At 47.2% G+C, this 15,605-nt stretch overlaps 1 protein-coding gene across 1 annotated transcript in view; it reads right to left on the minus strand.

The window, feature by feature from the left end:
• The window catches only part of LOC119372239 (uncharacterized), a 66,728-nt gene extending 51,439 nt beyond the window's left edge, over positions 1-15,289 (minus strand). The window contains exons 1-2 of the mRNA XM_049420167.1: positions 15,148-15,289; positions 8,823-9,070 (exon numbers count right to left, since the gene is read on the minus strand). Of these exons, the coding sequence (XP_049276124.1) occupies positions 8,823-9,043 (221 nt within the window). The 5' untranslated portion in view covers positions 9,044-9,070; positions 15,148-15,289. The remainder of the gene's footprint in view (positions 1-8,822; positions 9,071-15,147) is intronic.
• Positions 15,290-15,605: the final 316 nt, after the last annotated feature.

Here is a 15,605-nt window from a genome sequence, read left to right on the forward strand (position 1 = left end):
ATGCGATGCCGCTTTCGCGAAGCTTCGTCGTTTGTTGACGTCTCCTCCGATACTACGCCACTACGACCCTGCGGCCCCTACAGAGGTACACACGGACGCCAGCGGTGTGGGCCTCGGCGCTGTCCTTGCACAGCGCAAACCTGGGTTTCCGGAATATGTCGTGGCATATGCAAGTCGCACGCTTACTAAAGCCGAGACCAATTACACCGTCACGGAGAAAGAATGCCTGGCAATCATCTGGGCCCTTACAAAGTTCCGACCTTATTTGTATGGTCGCCCATTTGATGTCGTCACCGACCATCATGCGCTGTGCTGGTTGTCGTCATTGAAAGATCCCTCAGGCCGTCTCGCCCGTTGGGCACTTCGCCTGCAAGACTACGACATCCGCGTACTGTACCGCAACGGACGCCAGCATGCTGACGCCGACGCCCTGTCGCGCTCTCCCTTGCCTGACGACAGTGCCCACAGCTCAGTGTCTCCCCTTGCCGTTTCTTCCATCGACATTCACACCATCGCTACCGAACAGCGCAAGGATCGCTGGATTGCCTCACTGATAGACTTGCTGACTGATCCGTCGGCAACACCACCCACTCGCGCGTTGCGTCGTCAAGTCCACCATTTCGCCGTTCGCAACGACCTCCTCCACCGACGCAACTACAGCGGCGACGGCCGCCAATGGCTACTAGTAATACCCCGAAGTCTGCGTTCTGACATACGTGAGTCGTTCCACTCTGATCTGCAGTGTGCGCATTCTGGGGTATCGAAAACTTACCACCGCATCCGCCAACGGTACTTTTGGCGAGGGATGTACCGCTATGTGCAGAAGTTCGTTCGCTCCTGCATCGATTGTCAGCGCCGCAAGACTTCAAAGCACCTGTCGCCGACAGGTCTGCAACCTCTACCTTGCCCTGACCGGCCGTTTGGGCGTGTTGGCATCGATTTGTATGGGCCACTTCCTCTGACATCCGCTGGTAACCGCTGGGCCATCGTCGCTGTAGACCACCTTACGCGATACGCCGAAACTGCCGCCCTCCCAGCGGCTACAGCGTGCGATGTGGCCTCCTTCCTGCTCCACCGATTCATGCTACGTCACGGTCCACCTCAGGAGCTGCTCAGTGATCGAGGCCGTGTCTTCTTGTCAGAAGTCGTCGAAGCCATTCTAAAGGAGTGCAACGTTGTTCACCGCAAAACTACTGCTTACCACCCGCAGACGAATGGCCTCACCGAACGCTTTAACCGCAAGCTCGGCGACATGCTCTCCATGTACGTCGCCGCCGATCACACCAATTGGGATGCCATTCTGCCCTTCGTCACCTACGCCTACAATACCGCCGCTCAGAGCACCACTGGTTTTTCTCCCTTTTTCTTATTGTATGGCAGGCACCCCTCGCACACAATCGATACAATCCTTCCATACAAGCCGGATCGGTCTGAGTGTGCGCCGATTTCTGCTACCGCCCGACTTGCTGAAGAGTGTCGCGAACTTGCCAAGACCTTCACTACGCATGACCAAGAGTGACAGAGGAGCATTAGCGGCGACAGAATCACTTCTGAGCCGACGTTCCTCCCTGGAGCGCTCGTATGGCTCTCGATCCCTACCACTGCACCTGGCCTCTCTTCAAAACTACTGCCCAAATACGAAGGCCCCTACCGTGTCGTTGAACGCACATCCCCTGTAAACTACCTGATCAAACCTACCGATCCATCCTCGGACATGCGCCGTCGAGGGCGCGACATTGTAAACGTGGAGCGCCTCAAGGCGTACCATGACCCGCTCATTGTGACAAGTTGTTAGGTCGCCAGGCGGCTCCCTTTTCGCACCCGAAGTAATTGTAGCGAAGCTTATTGGAACCCTGAAGTGGGTCGTCCTCTCCGGCCCCTTCTAGTGGGTTGCCCTCTTCGGACAGAGCGCAGCTCGCGCAGAGTCGGCCCCGCCTTGACTGTCGCTGTCGCTCATCTTCGCCGAGTGTCCGCCAATAAACATCTTTATATTATCAAGAATGAGGCAATGTAGAGGCCAAATTGTATTGATGTACATGATTTGGTGCAACCAAAGTGTTGCCGACAACACTTTACACGTGATAGGCAGAGATGCCATTTCCTCAGCCTCTCCTTCTCTTTCGACTTCTGTGGAATGCCAACTGATGTGGCAGACAAGGTGTGCTCCCTTCAAGTCCGGAGTTCCAAATCTGCCTCGTAGACGTCGATATATAAGAACATCTGAAATTTTGGATGCTAAAAAGCTTCGGCGTCCGATTTTTCGGACTTCCTGCCCAAATTTCAGGTCCAAAACAGCATTAATTGAGCCCCCAACTCTGCCACATCTTTCATCTCCATATTGGAACCAGCGTTTTCTTGAGTTAATACATTTGCTACCGTAACGGACCTTGAAAGGCAGCTTTGCCGCAATACGGGGGTGTGAGGAGGTGAAGCATATTGAAAATCTGGGGACCACTTCCAATCGAACGTTGGCTGTCTCTTGCCTAAGTTCGACCGTAACGGAGCTTGAAAGGCAGCTTTGCCGCAATACGGGGGTGTGATGAGGTGAAGCGTATTGAAACTCTAGGGACCACTTCCAACCGGACTTTTGTCTCTTGGCTAAGTTCGACCGTAACGGAGCTTAAAAGGCAGCTTCGCCGCAATACGAGAATGTAATGAGGTGAAGCATATTAAAAATCTGAAGGGGTCACTTTCAACCAGACGTTGACTGCATTTGTCTTTGGGAAGTTCGAATAGTTCGAATAGTAAAATTTCAGTGCGAATCGAATCGAATAGCAAACACTATTCGAAAAATATTCGAAATTTCGAATATTCGCACACCCCTACTTAAAACCAATCTGAATGTCATCCACATACGTGCAATAAAACATGTTGCGCGGGATGGAAAGATGCAGAGAATTCATTTTTAAGATAAATAGGGTGCAGCTGAGCACCCTGCCCTGTGGTACTCCAGTTTCTTGGACAAATAGACGTGAAAGGACATTTCCCACTCGCACACAGAACGTGCGGTTTGACAGATAGCTCTTTATAATATTCAACATCCTACCACGTATGCCTAAGTGTGAGAGGTCTCTCAGGATTCCATACCGCCATGTTGTGTCGTAGGCCTTTTCCATGTCAAGGAATACCGAGAGAAAAAACTGTTTATGGAGGAATGCATCGCGAATTGCTGCTTCAATGCGCATTAGATGGTCAGTTGTGGATCGCCCCTCTCGAAATCCACACTGGCATGGATCGAGAAGATTGTTCGATTCTAAGAAATGTAGCAGTCGCCTGTTTATCATCTTTTCAAATACTTTACAGACTCAACTTGTCAGGGTTATTGGCCTGTAACTTGAAACGAGAGATGGGTCCTTGCGCTGTTTCAGGATTGGAATGACAACGGCTTCTTTCCAAGCAGATGGCATCTCGCCGGAAAACCATATGGTGTTGTAGAGACTAAGGAGAGTTTTCTGTGTTTCAGGGTAAGTGTTTTAACATTTTGTACATTACACGGTCAGAGCCAAGCGCGGAATCGTTGCAGGAATTTAGCGACACCTGCAGCTCAGCGTGGCAGAATGGACTGTTATATGCCTCGTCTATTGTGGATTTCCGTTCAAGTTTCTGCCACTCTATCCTTTCTGTGCACCTTTTAAACGTTTCCGAATAGTGGGACGAGCTGGAAACATGTTCGAAGTGCGCACCGAGGAAGTTGGCTTGGTCTTCCAAGGTGTCGCCCTGTAGGTTTACTAAAGGAAGTGAAAATATCTGCTGCCCTCTTATTCTATTAATCCGGTTCCAGGCTCTACCTTCGTCGGTGTAGGAATGTACTCCTGAAAGAAACTTCTGCCAACTCTCTCTCCTAGCCTGCCGATGCGCTCTCCTGCCTTGAGATTTCACTTGCTTAAAAGTGACAAGATTTTCTGCTGTGGGGCAATCGCGTAGAAGCCCCCACGCTTTATTCTGTTTCCTACGAGCCTTGCGGCACTTGTCGTTCCACCAGGGGACACGGCGTTTGCTTGTTCCCCTAGTTATTTCTGGCATACACTTAGAAGCGGCATGGATTATAAAAGCCGTAAAATACTCCACAGCAGCGTCAATACTAAAACAAGACAAGTCCGCCCACGATATACTGAAGGTTGTGAAACTCCTTCCAGTTGGCTCGGCCAAGCTTCCACCGAGGAGCCTGAGGTGGAGATTCATCTTGTTTTTGCGTTTTGAGAAGTATTGGGAAGTGGTCACTCCCATAGGGGTCTTTAACCACTTCCCAGTTAAAATCAAGTAAAATAGATGGAGAGATGATGCTAAGATCGATGGAGGAATATGTGTTGTTCGTGAGGCTAAAAAATGTGGGTTCTTTTTTGTTTAGCAGACATGCGCCTGTGGAAAAGATAACATTCTCAATGAGGCGGCCTCGCGCGTCGGTGCGAGAGTCGCCCCACAGGCTGCTGTGAGCATTAAAATTGCCTAGAACAAGGTAGGGCTCCGGCAACTCATCTATGAATGATTGGAATTCGTGTTTGTGTAGCTGATAATGTGGGGGTATGTACACTGTACAGATAGTTGTAAGTTGCGTTTCAGTCGAGTATGATTGCTACACCGCCAGATGATGCGCGAGCATTAGGGCGGTCTTTCCGAAAAACAACATATTGACGGAGGAAATTTATGTTTCAGATTTAGATGCGTCTCCTGTACACACAGTACCTTTGGACAAAATTTACTAAGGAGTTCTTGTATGTCGTCTAGGTTGTGTAACAGTCCTCTAACGTTCCATTGTAATATTTTGTCCATGCTGAATGTGTACGTGTGCTGTGTGTCGCGAAAGAGGAAAGTGACTTATTTTACAGAGCCTTTGACAGGCCCTGTGATTAGGGTTTTATCTTTTTTGGAGCGGTCGAGGGATGCTCACCACTCCTTCGGCGCCACCTGCGCCTGTGGACCAGTAGTGTCCATTGCCTCTTGTGAGGCACCAGACAGTCGCTCTGACGAGCGGTGTTTGCGAAGGGTATGCTTCGTCACGGCTGACGAAGCCTTCGACCCCACCAGGCCAGAGGTCAAGGGGACCTCTTTAGCTGCTGAGCTGGCCTGGCTGTTGCCAGAGCCAGCAGCGGCGGCTGGTGCGGCCGTGTTGACAGGGGGCAGGGCAGCCTTGGCTGCTCCTACCGTGGGGGCGGGTGACCGTCGCCCCAGCACACTGTGCGTGGCATGGGCGACTGCCTGTGGCCGTTGTAGTGCTGCCCCCTGTTGCACTACATCGGCGAATGATGGTTTGTGTGGGAAAGATCGTGAGACACGTTGTCGCGCTTCCCGGAAACATATTCTCTGTCACCTTGATTGTGAGGACTTCCTTTTCTCTTTTCCATGCTGCGCATGTTCTGGAATATGCGGGGTGGGCGCCATTGCAGTTTGTGCAATGGGCCTCCGATTCAGTCTTGCAGTCATCGGTTGAGTGTCCTGTAGTGGCGCACTTTGCGCAAGTGAGCTGCCCTCGGTAGCTTTGGGACGCATGGCCAAATCTCTGGCACTTAAAACAGCGCCGGGGATTTGGAATATATGCTCTCACACGTAGTTTTAGGTAGCCTGTCGCGACTGTTTCCGGGAGTGTACCGAAAAATGTGAGTATTAGATGTCTGGTGGGAAGTTCCTTGTCGTTGCGCCTGAGTTTGATAAGCTGCACATGTAAAACGTTTTCATTTTTCCACCCATCAAGCAGTTCTTCGTCTGCGAGATCCACGAGGTCGTCGTCCGAGACTACACCTTTCACAGTGTTCATGGTCCGATGCGGTGTAACGGATATGGGCCAATCCCCAAACACTACTAGGTTGTTGAGTTTCTGGCACTGAGGTCTGTCCTTAACTTCAATTAATAGATCCCCGCTTGCCATTTTGGTGGCTTTGTAACCACTGCCAATGGCGTCAGTTAGGCATCTAGAAACCAAGAACGGTGAGATGTTGGTGGCTTTCTTTTCGGTGCTTTCGTAGTGAATGACGTGGTATTTGGGGAAGTTGTCTTTCTTTTCCACGAGAGAATCTGGGCTTACATCGGTGCGCCACCTTTTCGGGGGACGATCAATGGAGAAAAGGGTTTGGTGATCCCATGAGAGGTGTTTGTTGTTCGGCAGCCATGCCAGCCGCCCACCATCGAGCCCAACGAGGGGACGCAGCAAGACACGGAAGGAAGCGCGGATGTCAGCTGTACATGGCCACTATAACCAAATATGGTTTACCCTAGGTTGGATAACCACACAAGGTTAACCCTTGCCGCCAGGAAAAAGTGAAATAAAAGAAGAGAGGAGTAGACAGGAAAGATCAAAATAAGAGAGAAAGACGAAGATGTGGGAAAGAGAGAGATAGGAAAAGGCGACTGCCGATTTCCCCTGGGTGGGTCAGCCCAGGGGTGCCGTCTACGTGAAGCAGGGGCCAAAGGGGTGTGTTGCCTCAGCCGGGGGGTTACTGTATTCGAATTCGTTTCGAAACAAACTTAAATTATTCTAAATTTCGAAGTATTCAAAATGAACGAATAGATATACATAAACCGCATGTAACCCCCTGTAAAGGTAGTTTCACTGCAGTGCACGTGTGCTATACCGTGAATACACATTTATAGGGGGAATCCGCACTGCCCCGAAGCCCCACTTTAAGGTTAAATGATCCAAGTACCGTCACATTGGTTCATCATTTCTAAAGTTTAAAAGCTCATTGTACCAGCTTATATGCTCTAAGTAAAGTGAATTTTAAAATGTAACATTTTACAGATTATCACTTGCATTCAACCAAAAGTCAAATTCTGCTACTATTCAAAGTTGCTTCCACTTCCCTTTAAACCAAAAAGAATGACATTTGCACATGCCTTGTTTCAATATTAAAAATATTGTGCAGGTTAGTTGGGTCATGACAAATATGCTCATTTTTCTTTATAATATGCGATATATACCATTCGAATTTGATTCGAAATTATTCAACCAAACAACGATTCGCTTCAAATTCGCTTCAAGCCTAAAATTTACTATTCACACAAGCCTAGTCTTTATAGATAGATATTAATGTTAAGCAATGCATTATTTCAGTCTGATATATTATTCATGGAGATCCCTACTGTTTGTTTCACTACAGGCTCATTATTGTAAGAAAGTGAAGGTCCAAGTTTTGTTTGTGTATATCGCTGTTACATCACAAATTGCAAAATCTCTTGTGGCAATTTGGCCACATTGGCTCAATGAATATCACTGAACCTTGCTGTGTTAAGAATGCGGATCATTTCTAGCAATAAAGAATTATGTAGGCCATAGTAAATGTTATACAACGCTTCAGCTCTTTCCGAGTAGTAATCTGCTGGGCATAGGTCAGCAAAAAATACAGCGCTCACTCAGACTCACACATAAAATATATTTTGCCCTTAGGGCTCACTCGGACTCAAACTGCCCAAAATATTGCTCACTTGGGCTCATTCAGACTCGCACATCGATCCGAGTCTGAGCAAGTCGACTCGCGAGTCTCCTAGCGCATAATGAACTTTTACGACCATATTGCAGAAGCTGTTTAACATCAATCTCACATATAAGTGCTCTACTTGGCGCATTTTGATCTTGTACCTTCAAATACGAGTTATCAGTGGTTACAGTCCAGTAAGGACATTTTTATTGAAAGAGATGACTCGCACAAGATATTTTGATCGAGAACTTTGCGTGAAAGATTTTGCCGGAGAGAGTGCAAACCCCCCCTCCCACCGCCCCTCCTCCGATCAATAAATATTGAGATTGTGTATGATCTGTAGTGCTTTGAAGTATGCGAGAGTATACGAAAGTAGAAACGCGAGTCGTTATAAGGCTAATAGTAATACTTATGTCGAGTAGCCAGGACCATAGGTCGGCAAAAAAATGTAGAGTTCACTCATGCTCACCCATGATATATATTTTGCCCTTGGGGCTCACTTGGACTCGGGCTCAAAATTTTCCTCATCTGGACCCACTCCGACTCAGATTCGCAAAAATATTGCTGACCCGGACTCACTCGGACTCAGACTCTTGAAAATATTGCACAGCCTGACCTCTCTGACTCAGACTCGCAGCTCGATATGAGTGTGAGTGAGCAGACTCATGAGCGTGTTTGCCGACCTGTGCTGCTAGGGCGGTCAAACGCATTCAAACAGCTTCAAGCTATTTTGTCTTCTTTGTAGTGTTAACATGCCAACATTATTTTTTAATGCCTACAGCTTCCGTTTTCTAGCTCTGATATTAATCAAATTTGATACAGATTGGGCTCATGCCAATATGGACAACATCTTGGCACATATGTGCAACCTATGTACAGCTAGCATCTGTCTGCAAGGGAAAAAAAATGGCAGAATAAAAATACCGCATGACCTACCATTATGTAAACAGCATGACCAGCAGCCTCAATTAGAACTTCTGAACTTTGGTACCAAGTTGGGACCACACAGCATTCTTTCGTTTTCTCATTTTAACTCTGGTGTTGCAAGGACAAGAGACCAAGCCAATGACTGCCAACAGAGTATTGGTGGCTTAACTAATACCCCTGTCATGCGGCACATGTATGCACAGAGTGTACGCACACGTGGCAAGATATTTTTTAAAGGGGAGAGTCTGCAAATCAATGCTCATCTAACACTCAAACCAGATTGAACACAAGACAGCACCTGCTCAAGAAATTCAAGGGTTTTCCAAAGAAGCATGTCCAAGGACTTTTGAGGGATCCGAAAACACTTCCAATTTCAATGTCGGGGGAGGTTTTTCAAAGGCTTAAAAAGTTTGTACGCATCTTGCTTTAATGGCACCCCAGCAAAGCACAGACAGAAAAAAAAAAAAGTATCGAGGAGCATCTTACAAGGTGTCGTTTTTCTTGGGAGTCTCTTCGTGAAAGAGCTTGCAGCAAGGCGAGCCAGTCATGTTGAGCTCTGAGCTGCTGAGGGTGAAGTCGACGAGGGTGACTTGGCGAGTGTCGACCAGTGGTGTGGTGGCCAGTGCCTCCAGCCGGTGCACGATGCACTGAGCTTCTCGCATCACCATTGACTGGTTCATGGGGGGAGACTCTGGCGTGGCCAGCATGTTGCCAGAGCAAGAGCGCGGCACTTCCTGCATTCACACAATTCACATTCCCTTCAGACGCAAATTATGACGAACTGTCTGTAAATGTGTCAAAGTTACACAGGGGTACCGACAGGAAAGTCTTAAAGTGTAGTTTCTTTGTATCGCACAATAATAATAAGTCCTATTTTTTTTTTATCAATAAGATGAGGGAAGCTGGGAGAAAAAGCCGAGCAGCAGCTTGACTAGCTCCCCCCTCCCCCCCCCCCCCAAAAAGAAAAGTACTTTGGCACTCTTATAGCAAACTGTGCTGCACACAATAAAGATCAAAAAGAGAAATACACAGTTACAGGGTAAATGAACAGCAAGAAAAAAAGGATGGAGAAACAACATTATCAGCAACAATACAACGCGTTTTCCTTGGAAATAAAACATTAAGAATACATTGCAACCACATAACAAAAAGAAAAAAAAAACGCTCTTAACTACAGAAACTAGTGTTAAGTTCCACAGTTCAAAACGAGGTAATATGAGTTAGCTTTATGAAGAAATGATGCAATTATGCTTAGAGGGCATTACACATTGTATCAAAACGGATATCAGAACACGACTAGGGGTTCACTGCAAGGCTAATAAAACAAAAACACCATTAGAAAATTGGAGAAAAAAAGTACGCAGTTCTTTTGTGGAGGATCTTTCCGGTGCAATGTTTGGGCACCTTTCTTTGTAGATGCCCGAATTCTCACGTAAGAGGGTAGGCAGCCTTACGGGAATTTTTAAGAGCACGTATAGTTCCAAGGCCCCTGAAATGGTTTTCCTCAATTCTGTCAATGTTTAGGCTACACCATGCTCAAACCCTTTGCACCACAAGTTAAGTGATGCACCTAGTATCAAGGTAGCTACAGACGTTCACGTTACCCTCCTTTGCAGCACTGCTTTAACAGCGAAGCTGTTAAAGCTTCGCTGTTAAAGCAGCATTACCAAAACCCCCTGCTGCGCCGTTGCCACAGCAACTGCCAGAGCTGCACGCCACATGTGCTAAAAGATCGCCAAGCTGCTGCCGTGCCGAGGAGCAGCCGCCGCCGAGTTTCCCACCGGCCGATAACTCTGTGGCAGGAGACTTGGTATGGGTCGAATCGAGTGAAAAAGAAACACAAAAAGAACTGAATGAAGCCTTCAATGGCGATGACAATCTACCCAAGGAGTTTCCGTCTTGCATGTATGGAGCGACGATGAAGATACATACGCAGACGATGGGAGACGTACAGAGACTGAAAATGCGTTGGTCACAAGGATTGGTAATGCTCAATAAAGAATATATCACTTGAAACTGTGTCGCTGTCATTCAAATAGGAAAAAAAAAAAGATTAAGTTTGCAATGCCGCGCAAAGCTAGAGCAACAGCGACACTGGTCGATCCGAGGGTCACAAAAAAGTGAAAAAAAAAAATAGCCATGTTCAGGCCTAACAAAACCCAGCAGTAGCCAAGCTTAGACCTAGCAGCAGCCAGTAAGGCCCCTGGATAGACCAACTTCGCTGTTGCTCTAGCTTTGCACAGCAGTGCAAACTTCATTTTTCTTTTCCTCTTTGACTCGTCAAATGCGCAGCAGCCACTGGTGACTGCAGCACACTCGACATATTGCGTTGCACTTTCCTCTTCATGCACTCCAAAATCAACTCTGGCGACGCAAAAGTGCTTCGCCACAACAATAACAACCGTTCATATTTTATTCTGCTGTACCACAAACGCCAAGTATGCAGACCAACAAAAAGTATTTGAGAACTATTACCGATAAGCATAAGCTCGAGCAATGTGCTTTCAGGGGTAAAGTTACAGCCGCAGAAGCGGGGATCCTGGCGTTGATCGGATAGTGAGAGCCCGACACTCACTGCGCTGACAAGCTGAAGCAACTGCATTCGCCAGTTGCCTTACATGATGTTGCATTGACACGTCCCCAGTCACTCACAACACAGCAAGGGCAATTCGCTGACTTGCAATAAGCACGGACTTTCAACAAAATGTTCATTTTGAATATGCACAGCTATTTGTACTGAACACCTGCGCACAGATTCTTCTCATGTCGCTACCGTCCTGGCAAAGAGCTGACCTTCCTAGATAATGCCAGGGTGACAAGCATAGGCATGCGCAAGAAGGGGGGTTGGGGGTGGGGCAAAATCTACCCAAAATATTGACTTAGTAGGGGAAGGGGGCGCTGCGATGAACCTTCGCCCCCCACCCCCCTTGATGGGGAACCCTGCGCAAGCCTATGGTGACAAGGACATGACAAGAATCTGTGCACATGTGTGATCTTTATTTTGTGAAGTATCTGGTATAAACAACTATGCAGATGTAAAACGAACAGTTTATTGAAAGTGAGCGCTGCATTTGTCCTTATCGGTACCTGTGCCTTCACCATGTTGAACCAACAAGCCCAAGTGGAAACTTTGCAGAACAAGGAAGTAGCCGAGACATTTTTCCTGTCACCACCAGCCTTAAAAAAGTAGCCGAATTGGTGCAAAACAGCAAGACCTGGCAACCCTGGTGTACTCTCCTTGCGTTACCGTTTTTTTAAGTTGTAAAATGCTTCAACTATTAGGAAGAGAGTATTCACGACTAAGCAGGAAAAAAATTGCCAATGACAGATAGGACAAATCCGATCAGACCGGAATGGAATAATGCTACGCAGGGTGTCGGAACGAAATGTCTTTCGTGTCCGTTTTAGTTTCGTTCCACTGCAAAGAGTTCCATTCAGGTTCTTTTCCGGAACGAAAAAAAATGTTCCACAGCGGTTCGTAACAGTTTTTATTTGTATGCAAAATTTTGAACTTAAAGTAATCATAAAAACATTGGATTTTGCAGTATAGTTACTTGCACTCCTCTTAAGAATGTGGGACAGGGGTAAAACAGGTTCTTCCCGCATTCTTCAGAGGAGCGGAAGTAACTGTACCACGAATTCCTACCAACTAGCACAAACCAGTATACCCTTCAAAGTCATGGTATTATTTTCTCCAAAATCCATTACCAATTTCTTTAGCAGGCTCAATGCTTTTGTCAAGGGAGTGAGCACAATCTGAGAAGCAGCACGTCATCGAGTACTCTCTGACGTGCGAGACCGCCGCTCTGATAAAAAAAAAATCACCAGGCCCGCGCGGAGCGCGCAGCACAGTCACAGCGAAAGCTGGAAGAGCGGCCTTTCTAGAGCCCGTTGTAGACTCTCTTGGGGCAACTAATAGAAGCACACATGCAAGGGACCCACTACACTATAAATCATAATTTTTCTGAAGTAGGGAAGCACCCACTATGCCACTTTCCGTCATTCTTCGGAGAATCGTGGTACCCGCTACACATCTGTTAGGCATTATGTGCACTTTGTGCTGTGGCTGATGAATTATGGCTGCATGCGCCCTTTGTAATGGATTGCAAGCATTCAACGACCAACTTGCTGTGCAATTCACACTGTACAATGCCAGGTTGTTATTTTACTCTTCTGCCACACTATATTAGATATGTTAACCCTATTCCTTGACCGACATGACGCATGTATAGAGTATCTTTGCAAAAGCATTACAAGCACCTCCATGGTTCTGTGGTAGAACACTCGACTGCCACGCAGAGGGCATGGGTTCAAATCCCATCAGATCCTTTGTTTCTCATTTCATTTTTTTTTGTATTTCACGCGATAGCGGTTACGGACACCGGCGGCGGCGGACAACTATGGCGCCAAAGTCAGCTGTTGTGATCTCCATGACAGCTTTCGCTACAACAAACTTCAGCACCAAGAATGCCCTCTCCACGCTAGCCTGCGTGACAGGCACACAAAAGTCAACTTGCGTTAATATAATATTAAACATCTCTGGTTGCTACTGTTTTCATTTTTCGCACAATTTCAACATGTCTTTGCTTTGAAATTCCTGCCTGAGGCACGAGCTAATACTGTACCCTGAGATATGCATAACTGCTCGCGTTGCATGACCTCAGTTGTTCCGAGACTGCGAACTTTTCTTGTGAACCGAAAAACGATTGAAAAAATTTCGGTTTCACTTCGGAACGAAATAATAAATAAAGTTTCAGTTAAGTCTTTGTTCCGGTCAAATATCTTTCTTTTCATTTTCATTCCGTTCAGACACACTAATGCTACGCATAATGGAAGTGGGCGATTGAAGACTCGTTTGGCTATGCCGCTGCAATCTGTAGCGATTCCCAGGTTTAAAGTCTTGCAATAAATTGCACAGTTTAGACAGAGAGCTTAAATCGGTCTGCCAATGGACCTTAGGGCTTGGTCTACCACCTCCCCCCCAACGCGTTAGTACAAAATCGCCAAAACAGTTTCAGGGTCCCTTTAATTTGGCCTGCTGCTTGAACAAAAATGAAGCACTGCAACAATGTGGGCATTGTTTTGTTTGTGCATCGTCTTGAACCTTAGAATTGTAAGAAGCCGTTGAACACCAAACACTGTCAAAGACAACATTTCAATTTGCCCCAAAAACTTCTGTTCCCCTCACAGTACCCTTTTGCAAGCTATGTATCCAGCAAGCTACCGAAATGACTGCAAATACTGCTCTGCAACGAATACCCTCTACCATATGATGTGGGAGTGGGGACGCAACCCAGCAATACCACCTATCACTGGAGCAAACGTCGAGCAGTGGGAGGACCAGCTAACAAGCTCGAGCCTTCAAGACCAGCGATGTCCGATGAAGAGGGCCAAGCCGAATTCAAAAACAACTCGGCGCTAGCAGACAAAGACGTAGGAGAGACAACATCACAATGAGACCTTGTCTGTTAGTGCCGAGTATGTTTTCGAATACAGTTGACCAACACGCCCAAAAAAACAATGGCAGCGCCAAGCTGTCAGCTCGGGCACACACAGCATCCTGGGCTAGGGACGCCGCCCACACTGAACGACTCTGCTGTCGGCTCTCTCAATTGAATAAGTTTATTCGTCCTCCTTTTAACATCTGCTCATTGACAACACACAGTTTTCTGCAAAATATGCATGCAAAACAGGTTGCTACGCGCGAGAAAAGGAGGCAGCCGATAAGCAACTGTGTGTGCAATAAGGCTGCTGTGGCCACCGTTGTAAACAAGACCAAAAGCAAGCGTTTTCCTCCTGTCGTCGCCATGTTCGCGCTAAGGAACTACCACCCCCTCGGCCCAATAATGAGGAATATCGGAACGCACGGCAGATTTTTTTTTTTTTTCCTTCACAGAAGCTGTGGGTGCTCTTTAAATGCGAGGCACGCGCCTGCCAAGCGTACGACCATGCCACCCAAGTGAGCTGGAACCTCGCATTGCGGTTGCTCGCAAAACGCTTATCTTTCTTCCCACCTCGCCACAAACAGCGTTTTCCCCAGTGTCATAAACGCAGCTCATGACGCATACACCGCAAAGCCATTTTCAGAACTTGTCAACAAATAGAGTTTTGCTTTCTGCGCCGGTACACCCACGCAACGCAAGTCTGAACACGAAGGAGTTTTCGAATAGGGGCCCCAAAACCCTTTGCGTGTGCTCGCTTTGGGTCAAGCAGGAGCCAAAAGTTTTCGAATAGGCTCTGCGGCGCTTTGGACAACTCCCCATTCCTTCCCTATTCTAGGTCGCTTCAGTGGGTGTCGTCATGTTTGCCGCAAAGCTTTTGGGGCAGGCTTTGGGGCCCCCGCTAAATTAGAGGAATAGCGTCCCCAACGCAAAACCCGAACGCTGTTTGGGTTTCGTGCATGCGTGGTGGCCTCGACGCTATTTCTTTGGGGACACAAGAAGTTTCGGGCCCCTATTCGAAAACTCCCTAATAAGTGACCGTCATGAGACCATGTTTAAACCACTTAATTAGTTCGACAGAGCGCGCAATGACAAAACACTTTCACGTGACTTGGGCACTAACCGACGCAGTTCCGTTCGTGCACCGCTTCATAATACTCCATACGGAAGTGGGTAAATTATTTGTCAACATAGCTCGTTTACTCCTGCGGGAAAATTGTAGCGCAAAACAACACAAGGGCCGACAAAGAACACGGGACACGTTTACTTACTTACAGCGCTGCCAGAGAACGGTTAGCGAGAACGACCAGGGAGAGCAACGGTGCGGCGGTCGCGAAAAAAGAGCTTTGCACACGACAGCCCACACTTACGCGTTATCCTGATGCCCTTTGGAGATTCAAGCGACTGCTACACTTTCCCAGTGCCTATGGGCAGCGTGTCGCACCGTTGTCAAAAAAACATCTGCCGAAGGAGCCGTTGTGCCGTTGTCGATCCTTTAAAATGTGCCAAAAAACACGCGCTTCTATCACCGCCTTCTCGGGACAAGATTGCTGCTGATGATGATACTCGATGAAGATTTCTGGTTTCGATTTTATATCTCGGACTCCCACCATTACAACAAGACATCAATAAGTAAAAAAAAATTAAGAAAACGTCCGAAGGAAAGATCTACAAAACAACACTTTTGTTGCGTCACATTGAAGTTTCGAGAAATCGTTGAGCAGAGAATCTCGTCAGCAATTTTTCGTAGCATTATTGGAAAACTAAAAGTTTGTCTCTTTTGTATCGCGTCCGAGCATTCAGTTTTTATATTTTTTTCTCGTGACCT

Source organism: Rhipicephalus sanguineus, chromosome 10 (assembly GCF_013339695.2).
Source record: "Rhipicephalus sanguineus isolate Rsan-2018 chromosome 10, BIME_Rsan_1.4, whole genome shotgun sequence".
Classification (NCBI taxonomy): Eukaryota; Metazoa; Arthropoda; class Arachnida; order Ixodida; family Ixodidae; genus Rhipicephalus; species Rhipicephalus sanguineus.